Source organism: Gigantopelta aegis, chromosome 10 (genome assembly GCF_016097555.1).
Source record: "Gigantopelta aegis isolate Gae_Host chromosome 10, Gae_host_genome, whole genome shotgun sequence".
Lineage (NCBI taxonomy): Eukaryota > Metazoa > Mollusca > Gastropoda > Neomphalida > Peltospiridae > Gigantopelta > Gigantopelta aegis.
This window is the reverse complement of record NC_054708.1, coordinates 34,623,799-34,645,213: the sequence shown is the minus strand read 5'-3', so window position 1 is coordinate 34,645,213 and position 21,415 is coordinate 34,623,799. Positions and strand designations below refer to the sequence as shown.

The 21,415-nt window shown below is 36.3% G+C and overlaps 1 protein-coding gene across 13 annotated transcripts in view; it reads left to right on the top strand.

Moving 5' to 3' along the window:
• LOC121382870 (zinc finger and SCAN domain-containing protein 10-like) overlaps nucleotides 1-21,415 on the top strand; it is a 110,648-nt gene that overhangs the window by 48,478 nt on the left and 40,755 nt on the right. Inside the window, exon 5 of one of the 13 annotated variants that reach the window (XM_041512519.1) lies at nucleotides 15,894-19,159. The exons of 7 other annotated variants lie outside the window; for them this stretch is intronic. In XM_041512519.1, the coding sequence (XP_041368453.1) occupies nucleotides 15,894-16,149 (256 nt within the window). In that variant the 3' untranslated portion in view covers nucleotides 16,150-19,159. 5 more of the 13 variants (XM_041512515.1, XM_041512525.1, XM_041512524.1 and 2 more) reach the window with 5 other exon arrangements.

Here is a 21,415-nt window from a genome sequence, read left to right as displayed (position 1 = left end):
GTTCAGTGTTCCTGATATCTAACTAAACTAGGATATTGTCACAAATGTTTGTAGCGGGCTTTACATAAAATACGACATTTACACTATAAGTGATAAAGAATATAATTGTCACGGAGAACTAGATGAGACACCAAATTACTGGATTATGGGCCTCTTTTAGGAATAAATTCCCAGAGCACGCCACTACCTTGAATATACTGCTACTGGTATATATAACTTATGCAACTAGTACTGGAAGTTCAGAACTTCCAACTGCTTCTTTTGTTTTTAAACAATTAAAAAAAAAAAAAAAAACTGTTATGTTTGACCATTTGTGGACATTCATGCTGGTTTTATAGTCACAAATATCCATTTTTACAATCTCTCCGCGTCACTGGTAAAACTCAATTTGTGACTAAAATCGACATGAATGTTCGTAAATGGTCAAATACAGCATAGTTATTCCCTAAATATATTTCATGCTGCAATGGAAAGAAAGATCACGAGACAGACTGATTTTGTTGAAGTTGCAATACAAATTTCAAAATAAATATTTGAAAATAGTTTTGTTTTCATTTATGTCAAATTTCTTATTTATTTTAATTATTTTATTTTCTTATTTATTTTATTTTATTTTATCTTATTTATTTTTTTCTTCAAAATTCAAATTGACTTAATATATTGTAAATTATTTATAAGTGACTTACACGTATTTGCAGGGAAAGAAAATCCACAAAAAGTCTGGCATGTCTAGAAAAAAGGTAGCATTAAAGGCTAAATGTTATTCATTAGCGTTCCCACTTTGAAATTGAAGAATCATTTGCTTGATGAAAACATTTCAAAAGCATTCTTTCTCTTTTTTTTTCTTTCAGACCTGCCAGACATTTTGTGCCTTATTCCGTGCCAACTCGTTCGGACACTAAACAATTGAAACTGGCTCCCTGTAACTTTTGCAGTGTTGTGTTCGCACGGCGTTCTGATTTACTGCGGCACCAAAGATGTGTCCATCTGCGTGTTCTGAGATTCCAATGTCCCAGGTGTGACAAGGGATTCGCGCGGAAGGATTATCTTACACAGCATCTCAATGTCCACCACAAACCTCGTTCATCCCGTAGTGCGGGCAAAGAAATGTAGTAATATGGATACGCATGCTGTCTTAAGCATTTGAGACATGGGCAACTCCCCCCTCAATTCTGGAGCAAATGTTTGCATTTGGGCAAAACTTTGAGATATTTTTGCAAAATGAACTGGCCTGAAACCTTTCACTATGAATTTCCATTAATCTACTTGCAATATTAGATGTAATCTAAAACTGCATAGTGATTCATTTGGAGCCCTATATAGCTGTTTGGTATTTATCCTAATATGAATATCTAGATTCAGGCATTTTGTTTAATTCAGGCAAAAATCAGCTCCCCACTCCGCTTATAAAATGGGAGTCTGTATGTCTGCATGACGCCAGTTGACAATTAATACAGGTTGCTTTATTTTACGTTATTAAAATATATGAATCGAGAGTTAGGTAGTTTGTAGTAAATAGAGTTGTGTTGTTTATATGTTGACTTGTTGAAGCTGGTGCATCTAGCTAATTAGTGACTCCAGATTGCTGTACATAACATTTTAAATAGAGACACATTGTTTATATTGACCCTCTGTTGAAACTGGTGCATCTAGGTAATTAGTGATTCCAGATGCTGTACTTTACATTCTAAACAGAGATACCTTGTTTATATTGACCCTCTGTTGAAATTCTGAGGCATCTAGCCAACAACATTATGACATGAATCAAAAGTTATAGCCGTGTGTATATGATTATGACTAGTATGATGTGTTTATGAATTTCATATTACATGTAAATGTGTTTCCTGCTATGAGATAAAGACTGTTAATAAACTTTTCATTTTATTCTGCAACGTTTCTGTCGTCTGTTGCTGGAAACTACACGTACAAGTCACCATGTGCATCTTACAAGTTAGATAGATAGATAGATGTGTGGTCCTTGGTTTCTTTTGCTTTTTCTTTATTTTTTTGTGGGCGATGGTAGGGTGAGTTATTTTATTATTTATTTTTATTGGTTTTGGTTTTAAGGAATGATGAAAACACCAGTTAAAGTATTATATTGCTGACTATTAGAAATAAGGGGTGGGAAGTAGCCCAGTGGTAAAGTGCTTGCTTGATGCACGGTTGGTATGGGATCGATCCCTGTCAGTGGGCCTATTGGGCTATTTCTTGTTCCAGCCAGTGCACCACGACTGGTATTTCAAATATTTGTGGTATGAGCTGTTCTGTGTGTGGGAATGTGCATGCCAAACGATCCCTTGCTACTAATGGAAAAATGTAGTGGGTTTCCTCTCTATGACATCCAATAGCTGATGATTAATAAATCAATGTGCTCTAGTGGTGTCATTAAACAATTTTTTTTAAAGTATTAGAAATAATTTTGACACAAATCTAATATTAATTTCTATATGATGTATGTTTTGTTCAGTTTGGGAAAGTGTATGAAAGATTCTTTGCTGCTAAATCAGGTGTTGTCTATATGTAGTTGTAGCATGGCATTTTTCCAATTCTCAAAACGTGTTGCTGCAGCCGAATAACCAACTAGCCCCATAGTTTTAAATGTGCTGAGGTGCCTTTAAATATTTCTTTTCTGTCTTTTTCTTTTCTTTTCTTTTCTTTTCTTTTCTTTTCTTTTCTTTTCTTTCTTTTAAGGCATATGTCATGTTTGAAAACACCCATACCAGGGTTTCTGCTAGAGGGTAAATACCCAAATATTTTTGCAGATTTTTTTTAAATTTTAAGTTAACTTTTTGACAAAATTAATTACTCTTATCATTATTGTACGATTTTCTTAACCTTAACCCTAAACTTAACCCATTTTCTGTCTGGGGGAGGCCCCCTATACCCAGTTGACTGTGGTTGCATTCAATTCCATGGGTGGGGCGGGACGTAACCAAGTGGTAAAGTGCTCGCTCGATGTGCGGTTGATCTGGGATTGATCCCTGTCGGTGGGCCCATTCAGCTATTTCTCGTTCAGTCAGTCCACCACGACTGGTATATCAAAGGCCGAGGTATGTAGTACCCTGTCTGTGGGGTGGCGCATATAAAAGAACCCTTGCTGCTAATCGAAAGAGTAGCCCATGAAATGGAGACAGTGGGTTTCCCTCTCAACATCTGTGTGGTACTTAACCATATGTCTGATGTCATATAACTAAATAAAATGTGTTGAGTGCGTCGTTAAATAAAACCTTTCTTTCAATTCCATAGTGCCATACCCAAAAATTTCTTTCTGGCAGAAACTACATACACGATAAGAATATAATTAAATTATCAGCAGGTATTGTGCGACTTTGACAGGTTACTAAATATAACACATAGTGTAAGGTCAAGACTCAGCAGAAATAGCTGTAATAGAATTTGTGTGTAATATTAGCTGATGTATTCCATTTCTCTGATGAATCTGCACGTTGAGAACAAAGCCACGCAAGTGTGATCAAGCTTTGCTGATACTGGAAAATGAGCCGATACCACACTACTGGTAATCTGGAATTAATTATAACTTGCAGTACACATTGGGGGTGGGACGTAGCCTAGTGGTAAAGCACTCGCTTGATGCACGGTTGTTTTTGGGTCAATCTCCATTGGTGGGCCCATTGGGCTGTTTCTCATTCCATCCAGTGCACCACGACTGGTATATCAAAGGCTGTGGTATGTGCTGTCCTGTCTGGCATGGTGCATATAAAAGATCCCTTGCTACTAAAGGAAAAATGTAGTGTTTCCTCTCTAAGACAGTTATCAAATGTTTGACATCCAATAGCCGATGATTAATAAATCAATGTGCTCTAGTGGTGTCGTTACACACAACAAACTTTAACTTTGAACATACACCACACCAATAAACAGTAACAACATGTACACAAAAAGGTTAAGTACATGATTCCAACTTCAGTGGGTTTGTTATTTTCTCATCAGAACACTGTTCTGAAGAATTTCATTATGAGTTTTGATTAATATGTATACCATCATCAGGCTTACTAAGTCCTAATCCCAGTTATACCCTATACCATCATCAGGCTTACTAAGTCCTAATCCCAATTATACCCTATACCATCATTAGGCGTACTAAGTCCTAATCCCAATTGTACCTTTACCATGATCAGGCTTACTAAGTCCTAATCCCAATTATACCCTATACCATCATCAGGCTTACCAAGTCCTAATCCCAATTATACCCTATACCATCATCAGGCTTACCAAGTCCTAATCCCAATTATACCCTATACCATCATCAGGCGTACTAAGTCCTAATCCCAATTATACCCTATACCATCATCAGGCTTATTAAGTCCTAATCCCAATTATACCCTATACCATCATCAGGCTTACTAAGTCCTAATCCCAATTATACCCTATACCATCATTAGGCTTACTAAGTCCTAATCCCAATTATACCCTATACCATCATCGGGCATACTATAAGTCCTAATCCATGTTATACCCAATGTTTTTGCTTATTATGTATGTGTACACATCATGAAAATGTCTGGAATAAAAATAGTATTAACAGTAATGATGACCTTTTACTCTGTATAAACAACATTAATAATTAATAAAAAACTAAAAAAAACTTGCCTTTTATAGATGAAATATTTTTATTTTCATAAAAAAACAGCCGTTAAGAAATTTGGAAAGAATTACAGCAAGAATATATATCTTTCAGCTGTGTATTATGTTTGTTATTTATACATATTTATATGTATAATTAAAAACTTGCTTCCATTTGCAATTTATTCTCTTCTGATTGGAAGACGTCTCTAAAATGCTGAATGTTATCCTTCGATAAACCTTAGAAAATGGCATCATTACTTCAAATGGAATGCCATTATGTAAAACAAGTCATGAAAAGGACTTTTCAAACAGATTTAGATGCATTTTTAAGGCGTGTTAGTAATTATAAAAATAGTTTAAATTTTTTGTGTTAATTTATCAATGTATAACAGTCACAGATTTAGTATAAAATCACTTTGCTATGCTACGCAATTTATACAATTTGTGATATATTGATAAATTCACCAAAAAAACCAAATAATTCTTATACAGCGAAATCTCTCAAAATAGGACCTTCTATAAACTGGAATCCCCTCAAACCAGACCTTTTTTAGGGTCCGTTTTTAAATATCTGTTCAGAAGAGAACCTCTCTAAACCGGATACCTCTTAAAACCAGACTTTTTACTTGGTCCCCATGGTGTCCGGTTTAGAGGAGTTTCACTGTATATAGTAATAGGTCATCATATTGCAAATTCAGTTTTCAGGTTTTCATCCTAGGGATTTTTGTGAATTGTGTAATAATAATAAAAACCAGTTGGGTATTATTTTGATTAGGACTATATATAGTTCAATTTAGCAGGTGGCTACGTACCTGTCAAGTAATATTAATAATAACTGAGGAGTTGGGCCATTTTCTTTACTGAGATATAAACATTTTGCTTGTAATAAAGCATGGTTATATCTTGTCTTGATCATTCTACATAGCTGGAAAAGGTATTTAATCATTTTATTTACTTACCTGTGCAATATGTAAACTTTAGTTAGGATACTCACAATACATTTTCTGATTCAAAGGGTTCAGTAAAACCATCTTGAAACGCCGCGAACCTTTGTTTTTCAGAATCCTGGGAATTGATGTGCCAAGGTGTTCCATGCAGAGTTTGCAGGACTCTAGCTTGTCGAGAAATGCCCTTCCTTTCACGTGCGAAATCTGCAGCAAGCAGTTTGTATATTCTTACGATGTCACCAGGCATAAAAAGACTGTTCACGGGAAAGATCGGAAGTTTTTCTGTTCCATCTGTCAAAAGCAGTTCAACAGAAGAGACACACTGAACAGACATCTAAAAACACATGGGTCACTGGCTCCATGGTAACGACCTTGGGCCATCATCTCGTGTTCTCGTGTTAACGTCGTGGAGATCTTGGGCCACCTGCATTGTTGTAAACACCTCGCACAATCCCAGGGGGCTCGGCATGTAAAAATGTTACTCTTGAGACCAAGCAATAGTAACGACCTTTGGCCATCATCTTGTGTTAACATGTTAACGTCGTGGAGATCTTGGGCCAACAGCACTGTTGTAAACACCTCGCACAATCCCAGGGGCTTGGCATGTAAAAATGTTACTCTTGAGACCAAGCAATAGCCGTTTCTAGGATGTGAACACTGCTCTTTTTTTTTGTTTATGGCGGACATGTGATTTCGGTATTTTTAAGTCCTGCTAACGAACTCCACGCTTTGTTCTTTCAGAGTGCCTGGTTTTGAACCATCTGCACGGCCACGCGAATGGCCCCCGGGAAACAAACAGGAATATGTGTGCCAGATTTGTCTGCAAGAATTCGCATATAAAAGAAGCTTACAAAGACATCAAAGGACTTTGCACCAAAAGGTGCTGAAATTCACATGTCCATTCTGCTCGAAGCAGTACAACAGAAAAGATAACCTGACGGCTCATTTTAAGGCAAACCACCCAGAGATGAAACAAACATTTTAAGCAGCAGTGATACACCGTCACGTGACTGTTTTTTCATTCAACTATTTCTACTCCTTGAACATTACTTTAAAGAGGTGTTTATGCATGTGAATGTGCATACATGCATGCCTGTGTTTTAATTACTTGAGTGATTTGTATGTAGTTTTTTTGTAGTGTTTTTTGACAATGTACTGTTTTGTTTTAAATGAAGAATATTGTGTTGGACAAGGGTATGAAAAATGTAATATTTACCTTGATATTACCTATCCAGTCTTATAATCCATGTGTATATAACAATCATAGTGAGCACTTAAGACTTGAGCATACATTCAAATTAATTTACCTCTTTTATGAAGATCATTTCTATGTTCTTTCAGAAAACGGGTATAGTCAAGACCACTTGCGAATGATTTGACTGGTTGTCACATTTGTTTAATAAATAATCCAGCCATTATTTAATAACCCTGTGGAGCTCTCACATCAGTTAAACACAATGGCCTGAATTTATTAAGTCTCTGTTTTTCAAACATAAGTGTTAAGAATTGTTAATATATGTAGTTTTACATATGTAAAACAAAAACAGGCTTTGTAAATTCAGACCAGTGTGACAAGTACCTTCTGTGGCCTAAATAGACAGATTTGACTTTATGCTTGGAACTTCTTGGCCTGACTGAGCAATAAAACTGATCACATTCAAGCTTAACTCCATTGATCAAATACACAATCCCTAAAAACCAAAAACACAGTCCTCAGTTGCAAAAGTTGACAAAATGTTACCTGTCCCTGCATCTCAGTAGGATGTGTGGCCACTACGGCTGTCTGCAGGTTTGATAATGTCATCTCATGGACTCGGGTAAACTTGTTCACCAGCATAACTGGAAGTTGTGTCCTGCCTCTACAGTGGCTTGCTGTGTCTGTGTCTGCCAAATGTTCAGTGATTAAAGATTTTGGGACTGTGGTCTGATGACACTAGTAGCCAAGGCAATACATCCACATGGTTTTGATTCAGAAAGTCGGTGCACACTGTGCCATCGTGCAGACGTGAGGTATTGTGTTGAAATATCACATGCAGATGTTCTGGAAGATCAACTGTTGTGCCCAGATGTTGTATGTTGGTTTCTGACAGTTTGGGTAGTGATTTGCAATTGATGAACATTAATAGTGGGTGGTTCATACAGTTTCAGGGTGGTCGTGGTTTGGATATAACTAACGCTTGACCTGTGATTACAAGGATGGTCCAGTGATGTTTAGTCAATAGATATGCAGTCGATCTTGTAAAACCAAAATGTCTGACATCATCACTGATACTGATCATGGTCATTTGGAGTTAAGCATGGCATGGTCAAAAAAAAAGGAATGTTATGGATGTTATTTAAAAAAGTGTTGGACATATGTATGAGCATTTGAGAAAGTAACTTGGCCAATATACAGAGGAAATTATGCATATGAGAGAGAGGAGATGGGAGAGAAGAGGAGGGAGAGAAGAGGAGGGAGAGAAGAGGAGGGACAGAGGGAGTGGATGTGAACCAGTAAACTTATTGCTCTTGACAATACTAATGTACTAAATGCAGCCTTGAGATCATTTGTTAATGCTTCAAGTCTCAGTCTCATCTAACAACCTTTTAAGTCAGTATTTGTTGAGTGCAGCCTAAAAGTTACAGTATTCTTATGACTGAATGTAATAGTGTTAATGTGAACGTTTGGACGGTGGAGAATGAAGAGAAATGTTTATCATGTGCTGATCGTTTTAACCCATCTTGCAGTTTTTACTATGAAGTGTTCACAAATTGACTTGTAGTGTGAATTGCTTTCTACGACAAAACTGAACAATTAATAAACGTGTATTCAGTCCATGTGTATTTGTCAATATGAACATAACGGAGGTCTATATGTTCTTGATTTTGAAGTAATTTACCAATCATAGATCAAATTTGTTGAGTGGCCTGCCTACGATGGTTACTGCCTGAGTAAAAATAATAGTAGATAACTGACTGCTTTAAAAATGCTCAAAAAATAAACTTCAAGTTGTAAAAATTAATTAACCAAATACTTGGAAATCCATTTCTAACTGATCCCATTATTTCTTCTTTCAGATTAATTGGAATAAGGAAAATGGGGCAGTCATCGGAAGGCATCAGTTTACTGAGATGTAAAAGAACGTATATTTGTGAAATATGTCATAAAGAATTTTCTTACGCGAAAAATCTCCACAGACATAAAGTGACCGTCCATGGGTCGATGGTGATGTACACGTGTCATGTTTGTCATAGACGGTACAATAGAAAAGACAATCTGAAAAAACACATCGAGGTGCATAACAAAGAAACCCAATCCTTTTAAAGGTGCAGAACCTGGTTTCAGCTCGTGAAAATGAACACTTTTAAGTTTAGTTAATCAACAACTGGCAACACATTTGTATAAGGTGTTCACAGAGAGAAGCTAAAGTCTGTGAAGTTTAAAATGGGGAAATACTGTATACAAATAACTAGAGCTTGTTTTGATAACCATTACTTCTCAGACGAACGAGCGTTTTTAGTGTATACATTACAAAATCCTGGATGACCAAAACCATTTCAGGTGTACGAAAATGAATTTTCTAAATAATAAAATGTAAGTACAGTCAAACCTGTCTTAAGTGGTCACACAAGGGAGTAGATAAAATGGCCATTTAAGACAGGTGGCCACTGATTACACGTTGCCACGTATAGAGTCTTTAAAACATTTGTTGTTATTTCTTGTTTTACTGTCTGTACTGCTTTTACCATGTCACCTCCATCAGAAAAAATGCAACTGGAATGCATTAAATTAACCATTCTCAACAAGTTTGCTTTCTTTTTCCATTTAATTATTTAATTCCTACTTCATGCGGTGTATTGTCGTAGTAAGTGAATCTGCATATGTCAAGCATAGCCTGCCCAGAGGCAATTAGATGCATTCCAGATCATACTTTTTTAATTGATACACAGTAGAGATGTCGGGACTGAATGAGTACTAGAATTCCTGAAGGTGTGAAGATCCGTTATTTTCTGCACCTTATCACTGTTGTTAAAATATCACTTTTATATAACAGTAAACATTTACTTAATACAGATACTTCAATGATTTGGGTTCCAATTTAGGTGGCTGCTGGCTGCGTTAGACAGGTGACAGCTTATTACAGGTGCATTTACATTATAAATTGTTTGGGAGGGGAAAACGTGGCCACTTAAAGCAGGTGACCACTGATTACAGGTGGCCGCTAGGACAGGTTTGACTACACGTACTACTAATTTAAATGATCAAACATGGTTTTAATAGTGGAAAATATATTGTAGTATTTAAAAACTAGGGTCTGTCACTTTGATGTCTTATGTAAAAACCCAATATCAGGTATACAGTAGAGTCAGTATTAATGCATTTATAGCCTTCAGTTTTGGTTTGTTCGTACCAATGTTAGATTTCCATAGACTGTCCATATAATTGAGGTAGCAAGCAAATGCCCTTTTTGCCATTTGTTATTTTGAGGGCAGGCTGTACATGGCCTGTTAAGTTGTACATAATATTGGGACATGGATTCAGGTCTTGCAGAAGTTGACAATAAATATTTTTACGTTGATAGTAAAACAACATAAACGTGAGAAACAAATAAAACCAAACTTGAGTTTGATGCAGCTGCTTTAACATTTATGTGTTTTGCATTAATACAAGATGTGAAATGATGGAGTGGCAATATAAAGGTAATGGTCTTGAAAACACTGTACAGTAGTTTGCTACTTCAAGGATCGGTGTCATTTCAGATGCTTCTCTCAAACACATCTTAGGAGGCTACTATGTATTTCTTATATGCCATTTAAACTGAAATCTATATATCTAATGTTTCAGTTGTATAATGTAGGGAAAGGTCTTTATATAGGCTATGCCTGTTGACCAATCCCATTTGTTAATATAAACAGAAATAAATATTGTTTACAAAAAAAATCTATAGTTAAAGATTAAATTTACTTAATATCATATTTTTGGAGGAGGGGGTGATTGAGTGTTGCCATATTGTCGTGTCATTGATGCAGTTTACTGCAAAACCACTACAATTAGCTAATTAGTTTGAATGAAGTACCATCATTGTACATGTTATGTTCTTTTATAAACAAAATTCTGTAATGCCATGTTCATGTATGCATACAAGTATTGTAATTGTTACTGATTTTCTTCATTACGACTTTCTTTGTTTTGTAACGTTAAAATATTTGAGGAATAAAAACTATGCTGACTTTAGATGTGTTTAGATTATTTTCTATAGCCTGATTTGTTGGGGGAGGGGGAAAACAAAACAAAATTGTGTGGGATGAGGAAAAACCCCATTCAGAGAAGGGTGGACCCAGGAAATATTTTAGGGAGGGGACCATGGGCAAAAGGGCACATGGAGCAACTCCCTGAAAAGGGCACTTCAATGAAAATTCTAAACAAATTCTTCAAAAACGGTCACTTTAATTTTTTAAGGGGAGGGACAGGTACCCCTGGTCCCCTCCCTTGGATCTGCCCTTGGTCTACCAAATGGTAGCTAAAGTTTTGGCCAGAAAGAAATTTTTGGGTATGGCGCTATGCAAGACAAAATGATGAATCCAATGGTATAGAGTGATATATTTATATAGATAATCTCTGTTCGCTTTGCTTTGTATATATTCCTTCCTGAAAGGACCATCCTGCTGCACATATGAAAAGAATAGTTTTATAATCATTTAAAGCCAACATTAATCATACAGTAATGATAAGAGTAACTAGTTTTGTTAAAAGGTCAACTAAAAAAAATTAAATCTTCAAACAAATTTGGGTATAGCGTCATACCCAAATAATATTTTTTGGGTGATGGTATTTTTCCTGTTTTACCCTCTGGCAGAAACCCTGGTATCGATTGTACCTTTAAAACACCTGGGCGATCACTCTATTGACTGAGCTAGATCCCGCTCTTAGAGGGTTAAGTCTTTATAGTATCGGCTGCAATGCAATGCAAATAACTGAATAAATAGCTTGTAGTTTCAGAGTTGTTATTCCACGCATAGAAAAGGCGGAGTATTTATTAGGTATGGGTTTTTAGGTTGTTCTCTGTATCTGTGTGCCTGTCTGTGTCTGTCTGGCAAAACAGCAAACAGTTGCCTTTAATCAGACCTGTATGTCTCGTTCCAGACAGTGCAACACGACTGGTACATCAAAGGCCATGGTATATACTATCCTGTCTGTGGCATGATGCATAATACGTTTTTTATATATATATATATATAAAAGATCCATTGCTGCTAATGGGAAAATGTACCAGGTTTCCTCTCTAAGACTATGTCTAAATGATCAAATGTTTGACACCCAATAGCCAATGATAAATAAATCAATTTGCTCTAGTGGTTTTGTTACACAAAAACAAACTTTACATTTATTTAGACACTGACATGAAAAAAATTGAGGGGAGTAATTAATTGGTCCCTCAGCTTGGATTATGGTTAAACATTTATATTACAATATTAATATCATATAAATTCACATGATACGGGGAGCTAAAATTAGTCTACTTGAACTAGCCTCGGGGCAATGACGAGGAGCGAGAGTCGTATGTATACATACCAACCCAGCAGACTTATACATGTGTGTATGAGCATATTCACAAACAATCCGTGAAACCCTGGTTTCCATCTCTGGTGCGAATATCAAACCAACAAACTGAATAATGTAGTACAAGTTACAACATCATTTTTTTTTTTTTTTAACGAGTATACCTGAGACTTGGTACATATTATGAAAAGAAATAAATAGAAATCATCATCGACTGACCACTAATAGAAACCATCATCGACTGACCACAAATAGAAAGCATCATCGACTGACAAGACTGGTGAATCAAGAAAAGAAATGTTGAAGAAAAAAGAACCCCCATGTAAATACTGCAGTGGATTTCACAGAAAAGAAAAGAAAGTTCAAGGGAAGGAAAATGTTTTTAGTTGTTCAACTCAGCTTGTCTATACCACATTACATGTACATCTGTATGATGTCTAACATAAGGGTATCTCAATATTTGTTCTAAATATATATTACCATTGTTATTACGTGTATTACAAATAATATGGTATTAAGTAAATTATAGCATCTTTAATATGGCGTTGATTTTGACTTCACTGAAAGCATGTTGCAGTTGTAAATACCAGTACAGTCAGACCTCGTTACAACGACCACATTCGTCCCTGGGTAACTTTGTCGTTATATCGAAATTGCAGTTATAAAAAAAAAAATTATTTAATGACACGACTAGAGCACATTGATTTTTTAATTACCGGCTAGTAGCAAGGGCTATTTTATATGCACCATCCCACAGACAGGATAGTACATACAACATCATTTAATATGCCAGATTTGGTGCACTGGCTGGAATGAAAAATAGCCTAATGGGCCCAACGACGGGGATGGATCACAGACTATTATTAAATATTAAGTATATTATTATTAATCATGGCGCATTTACTGTCAATCGAATTAATTGGTACCTACTTCGTTTATAAAATGTCATAAAACTAGCAGACTTGATCGTTCGAAGTTAATCCTTTAATTAAATGAGACTAAAGACTTATTTTCAAAAGCAATACACGTCTAGAGATTTAGCCGACATCGGTAACTCGGACATCGTGTGACACTGTCAGCTGGCGACGAAATCAAGGATGAATAACGGCTGTGTGTACTGCCAACATGCTACGGCATCTGTGATTATGTAATGTTGTAAAGAGGTGTTTTGAGACGTCAGATGCACGTTTGTTCCCAATTTGCTCTGTCGGTGTGGGAAGGTGTGAATTCCAGTGTAATGAACGGAATAACATAGATGTATGTTTGTTCCCGACAATTTGTGGTTGGATGGTGTAAATGTCGTCGTAATGACGGTCGTTGTAACGAGGTCTGACTGTACATCATAGGTGAACGCTCATGGGTGGTTAGAAGCTGAATTACCCCTTCTTGTGTGGCATGTCTGTTAATGCATAATGAGGCTTTGCCATTGCTAGTTTAAATATAAAGAATAAATTAGTTACTGCGAGAGACTTTTATATTAAGCATGCATTTTTAGGCACAAGCGATAGCGAGTGATCTACATTAAAAAAAAATTGAGTTGTAATATAAACAGTCTTCTCATGGGAACTAGTATGGGAACTAGTATGGGAACTAGTGTAGTATTCTCTTTATTACAATAGAGATCAGTTAACAACAATCGGACAGTTACTTCCATCGTAAATACGTGGAACTTTGCATTCCAATGAAGTTTATACAAATAATACAGTAAACAAAAGTATTCAAATATGTATTTTGTTCAATTACAAATACTGACTACAAGTAATTTTCAGTTTATGCAAGTATCAACTGAAAGATCAATGTGTATACTTCTTGGATGAGCATTATGCTGAGTTAAACACAGAAAATTGCCGTAACATCCGTATTTTATATGCCTGTACTTGTAGTCTCTGTCAATACAATGTGTTGGCAATTTTTTAAATGCTGATGTTAATCAATTTTACTTCAGCTTTTACATCAGCAATGCTGAATGCTGAGGTGAATTGTGGGGCTGTATTCATGTGATAAACAAAATGAGACCTTTTATACCGTAACATATATTGTAAAACAGACAATTTGAATACTATGGTGAATTGTGGGGCTGTATACATGTGATAAAAAAAATGACACCTTATATAACGTAACTTATATTGAAAAACAGACAATATGAACACCACTGTCATTAGGGATCATGACTCAATTGTACCTGGAATCGTGTAAAGTCAAATCTCATTGTTGTTTGTTTGTCCACTCACATACTAGGTTGTGGTTTACTTAAAAATCATCCATTTCTTTTTCAGAGGCAACATTCTGTGGAAACCGAGGAAATCCTCCATTGATTCGCATTTCGAACGAAGCAAGCGTATTTTCGTCTGCGATATATGCAATCAGCGTTTTTCACTCGCAAATAATCTCTGTCGGCACAAGAAAAGCTTGCACCAAAAGGTTGTCAAGCACCCGTGTTCCGTATGTGGAAGTCAGTTTAACAGAAAAGACAACTTGAACGCACACATGAAACTTCATGCGCCTGTGAACAAGTTGTGACGCAAGGCCGATATTTCCTTGTCCAATATCCAGGCAAGTGGTTTAGGGATTGGTATTTTGCAATGTAAAAACATTTGAAACATGACTAATGACAGTGAATGGTTACTACATGTATCTATCACTGGCTGTAAATGCTGCATGTATCCGTAACTGATGTCCAGAAATCTCATCATCATCTCTTCGATCTCGGCTCAGTTATTTTATGCTCCAGACATGTTTCCCTTTTTTTTTCTCAAATACATGTGTATGTGACTTCCTGCATGCATATGTCAGATGTTTAGTCCAGACAGTTCTATTGAATAACGACCGATTCCAAACACATAGTCGGACAGTTGTGTATCTTTAACAAAAAAATTGTGGACTGCATATTTTGTTCTATTGTTGCCGGCGGTATAAAACATTTATGTTGTACAAACATGTACTGAAATGCTCATGCAATAATTCTTTGTTCACAGTTTCTAATGTAAAACCCTAACTTAGTTAGGCCTGCTGATTTTTTTTTATATGGAGCTGTGAAGATATAGAACTTATAAGTTTGAAGTTACTGTGAGGTTGGTGGTTCTAGCGGTGGTGAGAAAGTTGCTTAACCGACACACGAACAGAACATTGATTCTTGTGAAATATTATGCCCTGTGTTACGAATGTCGACAACAAAAATGATAATGATATTGCCATTAACACATGGGGGGGGGGGGGGGGGTAATTATATGGTTGTAATTTTTATTTTAATTATTTTATAGAAAACCATAAACTGCTCAATTTATTCTTGCACAGGCAAGAAACATTAACAAAATTGTTGTAGAAAGATACTTTTACATGACTTCAAATGATATTTTGTCAAATAGAAATACCAGTCTGTTGTAAAATGTAAGGTCAAATTTGTGAGGCTGTGCTGTTTGGTCTAACAGGTTCTCTCTGTGTTGTTTTCAGGTTTTTCATGACATCGAGTCGAAATGACTATGGCTGGAGTCAGCATGGAAGTGACATGAAAGTAACAGCCCATGTCTATTTTGTTTGTGACGTCTGTGGCAAATCGTTCACAAAACGACGTAACCTCATACGACACAAGAGCACCATTCACGAACACGTGCGAAACTACCAGTGCAAGCAGTGTGGGAAACGGTTTAGTCGCAGTGCCCACCTCAAAAATCACATGGGTTCCAAATGGTGCGCAAGAGCTGGGAATCCACCCGCTAACAATAGCTGATCCACTTGTGACACCATCGCCTGTCTAGAACGTACACCACTCGTGTTGGAACTAGATTAGTTTAAGAGTCTCTCCACATTTTATCTTTCAGATGCGTTACCAGATTTGTGCCCATCGCACCTGCACCTGCACCACATCCGGGCTTGAGAAGTAACGTGCTGCAAACACATTACATTTGCCCCATCTGTCAGAGGCGTTACACTGATCGAAATAACCTGAGACGTCACCATCGCTTTGTTCATGAGCAGATACGAAAATACATTTGTAATGGGTGTGGTATGAGGTTTCACCAGAAGGGACACCTACTCAGACACAAGAAAAGCAAACGAGATACTTGTGGTTATTGAAATACGTGTTTGTGTGCAGATTGGAGAAATACAAATAGAATCTTACATGGATGTTGGACTGAGAGTCGCCTTTCTTTGGCAATTGCAATAGTTTTTTTATTCTCGGATTCTTCAAGATTTTGTGTGAGTTGTATAGAGTGCCTAAGATTGGATTGGATTGGATAACATATTAACATCCAATTAAGGTTCAAGCACGTCTCTCCCGGGCACAATATCTGACTTAGCCAGTGACTGGGTCCGGGACAGAAGTATCTAAGAGGTTCTCAGTGAACCAAATGGCCCGACCGTTGTAATAAATTACTTTCACTGACTGTGGGTTTACCTTTAGTTTGATGCTCTTCATTGTGCACTTAACACTGGAATCAACAGATGTGTAGCAGGTCTCTGGTCCGGTGTAAGTCACTATCAGAGCCATTGTATATAATATTATTACAAACGGTGAAATAGAGAAGAAATGTTCTGCCCTGGCAAACACAACTGGCACCGAAGACCGGTTACAGAAGTCCTGATGTCCCAGTTGTGTTTTTCTGTGCGTGGATTTAATTGTTTGTTTTTTAACTCCCAATACACCAGGCTCCATATTCAGAAAGGTACTTAACTCAATGTACGATACCCTCACTGACATTGACTTAAGTGTGTTTATGAATACGGAGCCAGGGGCCTAATTGACAAAGCTCTCTTAGGCTCTGCTAGACAACAAAGCATCCTCTCTGCAAGTCTTTTAGTGCTGCACTGCGAAATTGTAAAGTTGCGAGAGTTCAGTGAATTAGGCCCCTGTTCGACACATTGTAGGTTTCATGTGCCTGTAAAGGACATTTGTACATATTGTTCTAGGTTAATTTAATCATCTTTTACTTATCAGGGTGGTGGTGGGGGTATTTTTTCTTTGTACACCCACCCACCCTTTATGCATCTATTTGTGAACATTTGGCCAATTTTAGTGCTTTGTTATTTTAGATGGTTTGTCTGCAACTGAAAGTTCTTAATTGGTCTTTAATATTGCGATAATGCTGTTATGATTAATTGTTTGTTTTAGAATGTTTGTGTTGTACTACTGATTGATGTAGTTTTGTAACATTTCGTAATTTTTAGTAATGTGAAAAGGTGAAGTGTATGGGAAGTTTATTTGATACTTTGCACCATGGCACATCTACATACATAAGTAGCTACATAATAGCAGAGTTTTCATCAAAGTTTCCGTACTCGCCAAACACCGTTTCCTTTGATGTCGAGACTGCAGATGTACACAGATCGATGTTTTCATAGTGTGTGTGTGTGTGTGTGTGTGTGTGTGTGGTGGGGGGATATGCCTCTGGGGAAACCCATACACACATAAAAATCCCCAAAACAATTGTTGTACAACATTGTGTAGAGTAAAAAACTAAACATGCCATCTATTACACTTTTTACAAAACATTATCAGTATAGTGGTTGATGTTTGTTGTCATGTACAGCGTTGTAATAAAACATTGCAGGTTTCTGTTTTTCTCCTATCACAACAGGGCATTTTATACTGTGGTCTTACGTTATTTCTACTCAATGTTTACCCAGGGCACGCGCTGGAACAAATTTTAGTTTAGCCAATTTTCAGACATGTACAGTATTTCCTTTTATTAGCCAAAGACATTTAGTAGCCACTTTGTATAAAACTTACAATTGGCTAATTTGGCACTGCACAGGGTGAGCCTTATTTACCTCATAGTTTGTAAATCAGGGTTTCTGTCAGAGGGTAAAACGGGTATGTCACCATATCCAAATTTCTTTCCAGATTTTATTATTTTAAGTTAACCTTTTGACAAAATTAATGACTTATCATTACTGTATGATTTTCTTATCTCTAACCCTAAACCTAACCCATTTTCTTTCTGGGGGAGGTCCCACATACCTCCTGTTGACTGTGGTTGCATTCAATTCCATCGCGCCATACCCCAAAATTTCTTTCTGGCAGAAACACTGTGTATATATATTTGTCTTTGACGTCTTTTATCTGATTCGTGTGTAATTTAGGTGTTAAGTGTGAACTGTCCAACCAGAGGTGTGATGAGTCAAAGACTTAAACCTCATCAGTGTTTCATTTAGATTGATTCCAGAACCAGCCACAACTCCACAACTAGCATGTTAAAAAATGTGTTATGTGTTATCCTGTATGAGAACAAGCATGTAAAATAACTCATGCTACTATATCACAGCAAAGGATTTCACATCATATTAAGAAACCAGGCATCACAATGTCATACAGTAGGTGCATAGGGGTTACGGGACATTTCATACCCGATTTGTTTCATCCCTGGACATTTTGTACACACTACTATTTTATACTCTGGTCATTTAATTAGGACACATTTTATGTTGAATTGTACATGTATATTGTTTGGTCTTTGTTAGTTGTTTGTTTGGGGGATTTTAACTAGATTTTTGTTTTTCAAGGTTCAAATATGCTTACTGTAGACAGTAATAGTTACAAAAACAGACCAAAACACTTTAATATGTTTTTTTATCCCCTAGTGACTTACACGCTGGTACACACTTTATAATGAATTATCTGTGCGACATGGGTTGTTGTGAGATGACATTTGATCAATCCATATACATATGTATTATTTAAATGACGAGTATGACTTAATGTCGTGTAACTAAAGAGTAATATACAACTCAAACAATTATGTTTATAATATTTTTTATTGAGATTAACAAATACTGTATTAAAGATTAAACTATTTTAGAAAAGATTGTTAAAGAATACATTAAATAAGAAATATAAAAGTGTCCTAAATGACCAGGGGACAAAAGCTCTAAGGTATAAAATGGTAATGTGTACGGAATGTCTAGGGACATAACAAATCGGCTACGAAAGGTCCTATAACCATGCACAGGAGCCACTAGTTAGAAAATGTGCTGAAATGTTATAGAAAGCTAAGAAACAATTTTTTCTAGACTTACTTTGTGAATGATAAAAATGCATCTGTAACCTCAGCTACTGATTTGCAGGAATAAAAGTATTTGAAGCTTTCTTCTTTCTTTGTTATTGATAAAGACATGAAACTACCGTAATTAAACATCATCACTGAACCAAGCAACAGCTAAACTGTTCCAGGCTCACAACAGAGGTCAATACGTTACCTGTTGGAACCAACCCAGATTGGTTTGTCCACTAAAGAGAATCCATTATACGATTATAACACCTCTGGTGGGTGCTCATTAAAAAGTTATTTCTATCTTATGATGTATTGAAGCAAATTGCATGGTCACAGATTATGGAAGTTATGGTCTTGCACACAGTTCATGTAATCAAATGCATGAAAACTACCAAGGAATATAACATTTTGTCTGTATAAATGGGATTGAAACCCTAGGTAGATTAGAAGTTCTAGAGAATCCTGTGAAAAGTTCTTTGTATAAAATTCAAAATAACAAACTGTTTAAACTCAATAAAGGCTTCAGTCCTATTATATCTTCCCTCTTCCGGATACACTTAAATGTAGTTCAATATAATAATGAAAATGAAAATAAGTTTTTAAAAAAGAAAAGAATAATAGTCACTATTGAGATTAAATGGTGCTTTGATGGAAAGAGATTTGAAATCACTGCCTGATTTATACAAGCAAGAAAGATTCAGAATTTACATAAAACACAAAATACTGTTTTACATTAATAGGTATTGGTAAATATAGCAGCAAGATTTGACATACTTAGTTAACATGATATAAAACTCCGATGTCATGACCTTTGATGGAGCCTGTTTAGTATTAATGAACCCACAGTATCTTAATGTAATACTTTAACAAAAACTGACTCTTTAAATTTGTCTTCTGGTTTTTGCACAAGATTGTAATTATTTGAGTCCTTACCCAAAGATCATGTTACAAAACAGAGCTGTCCTCATTTTAACATCATTTGATGAAGAAACAACAACAAAGACTCAAAACTGACAGGAGGCAGAAACCAAATACCTGCTTGAAGTGCACAGAATACTTTCTAATCAGCTTGACAAACAGTTTCTGCTTTTACCTTATTTTGACAGTATTCTAGATGTATCCAGAATTCACCATATCCAAGAGTGATAACATAAATCATAAACCTTTTTGCACCTTTGTCTCAAATTTCTGCACTGCTGTTGTATAAATTAAAAATATAATATGTTGTCTAATTTCCAGGCTGCATTCTAGAACTGCTTTTCAATTTCTAGCATTTGCTTCCAAATTAAAATTTCAGAAGCAAAAATAGTTTCCCAGTCCACAACATTAAGTCTGAGCTTTGCAACAAGAAAACCCCCAATAAGGAAATGTTTTATTTAACGATGCACTCAACACATTTTATTTACGGTTATATGGCGTCGGACAAAAACCAGCCTTGTCTGCTAATGTACTCATGTTTGATGAATGATACAAGTAAAGAACTTGACTGGAGTGGATGCGAGATTGCACTGTGTGATTTGTAGAATGAAGAGAAATGGATTCATTGAATAATGGCAACCAAAACCGTGTTTAATCGGCATCTAGTAGGTGTCTAACACTAGGTCTGGACACGCTGAGAGAAGAAATCTTCTGCAACACATGGTTTATCTAATAACAATTAGCATCAAGTTGTCTGTGCTGTGCTCATCCCCAAAGACAGAAATATTCTTGGAATACCAGTTGGAATTGGCACAATAAGTTGATATGTCCATTGTAAGACCTTTATCATATGTCCTTGCCCTTGCACAAGTTGCAGAACTCAAGCTAGTGCTCAGCTCTTTCAATTAAAAAAAAAATGGCTTCAACGAAAAAAAATGCTGAAGCAAAAGTAGTTTGATTCAGCTAAAATAGACTTAGCCGTAGCACTTGATGGACATATTCTTTGACTCCCCCCACCCCCACCCCCACCCCATGCCAACCAGTGTTCCATGAATGGTATGTCAAAGACCATATGCATCTGAAAGATCCCTTGTTGCTGATGGAAAAATGTAGCAAGTTTCCCCGACTTCAAGTCTCAATGATCAAATGTTTCACGTCCAATAGTTAAAATCACAGACCCTAGTTTGAATCTGTGAACATAGACACTAATTTGGTTTATCTACCTGTACAGACCTGTGACACTGAAACAGGAAAATAACCTCTAAAGATATACTAGTGCTGGATATACATGTAGTTACAATAGAGTGAAATGAGTCTTTGACACTAAAACAGAGAAATACCCTCTAAAAATAGACGAGCTCATCTCCATAGCTGTTACTTTTCAGAGGTACATGTATTTTTAGAATTATGAAAAATGCATTTTGTGGCATTAC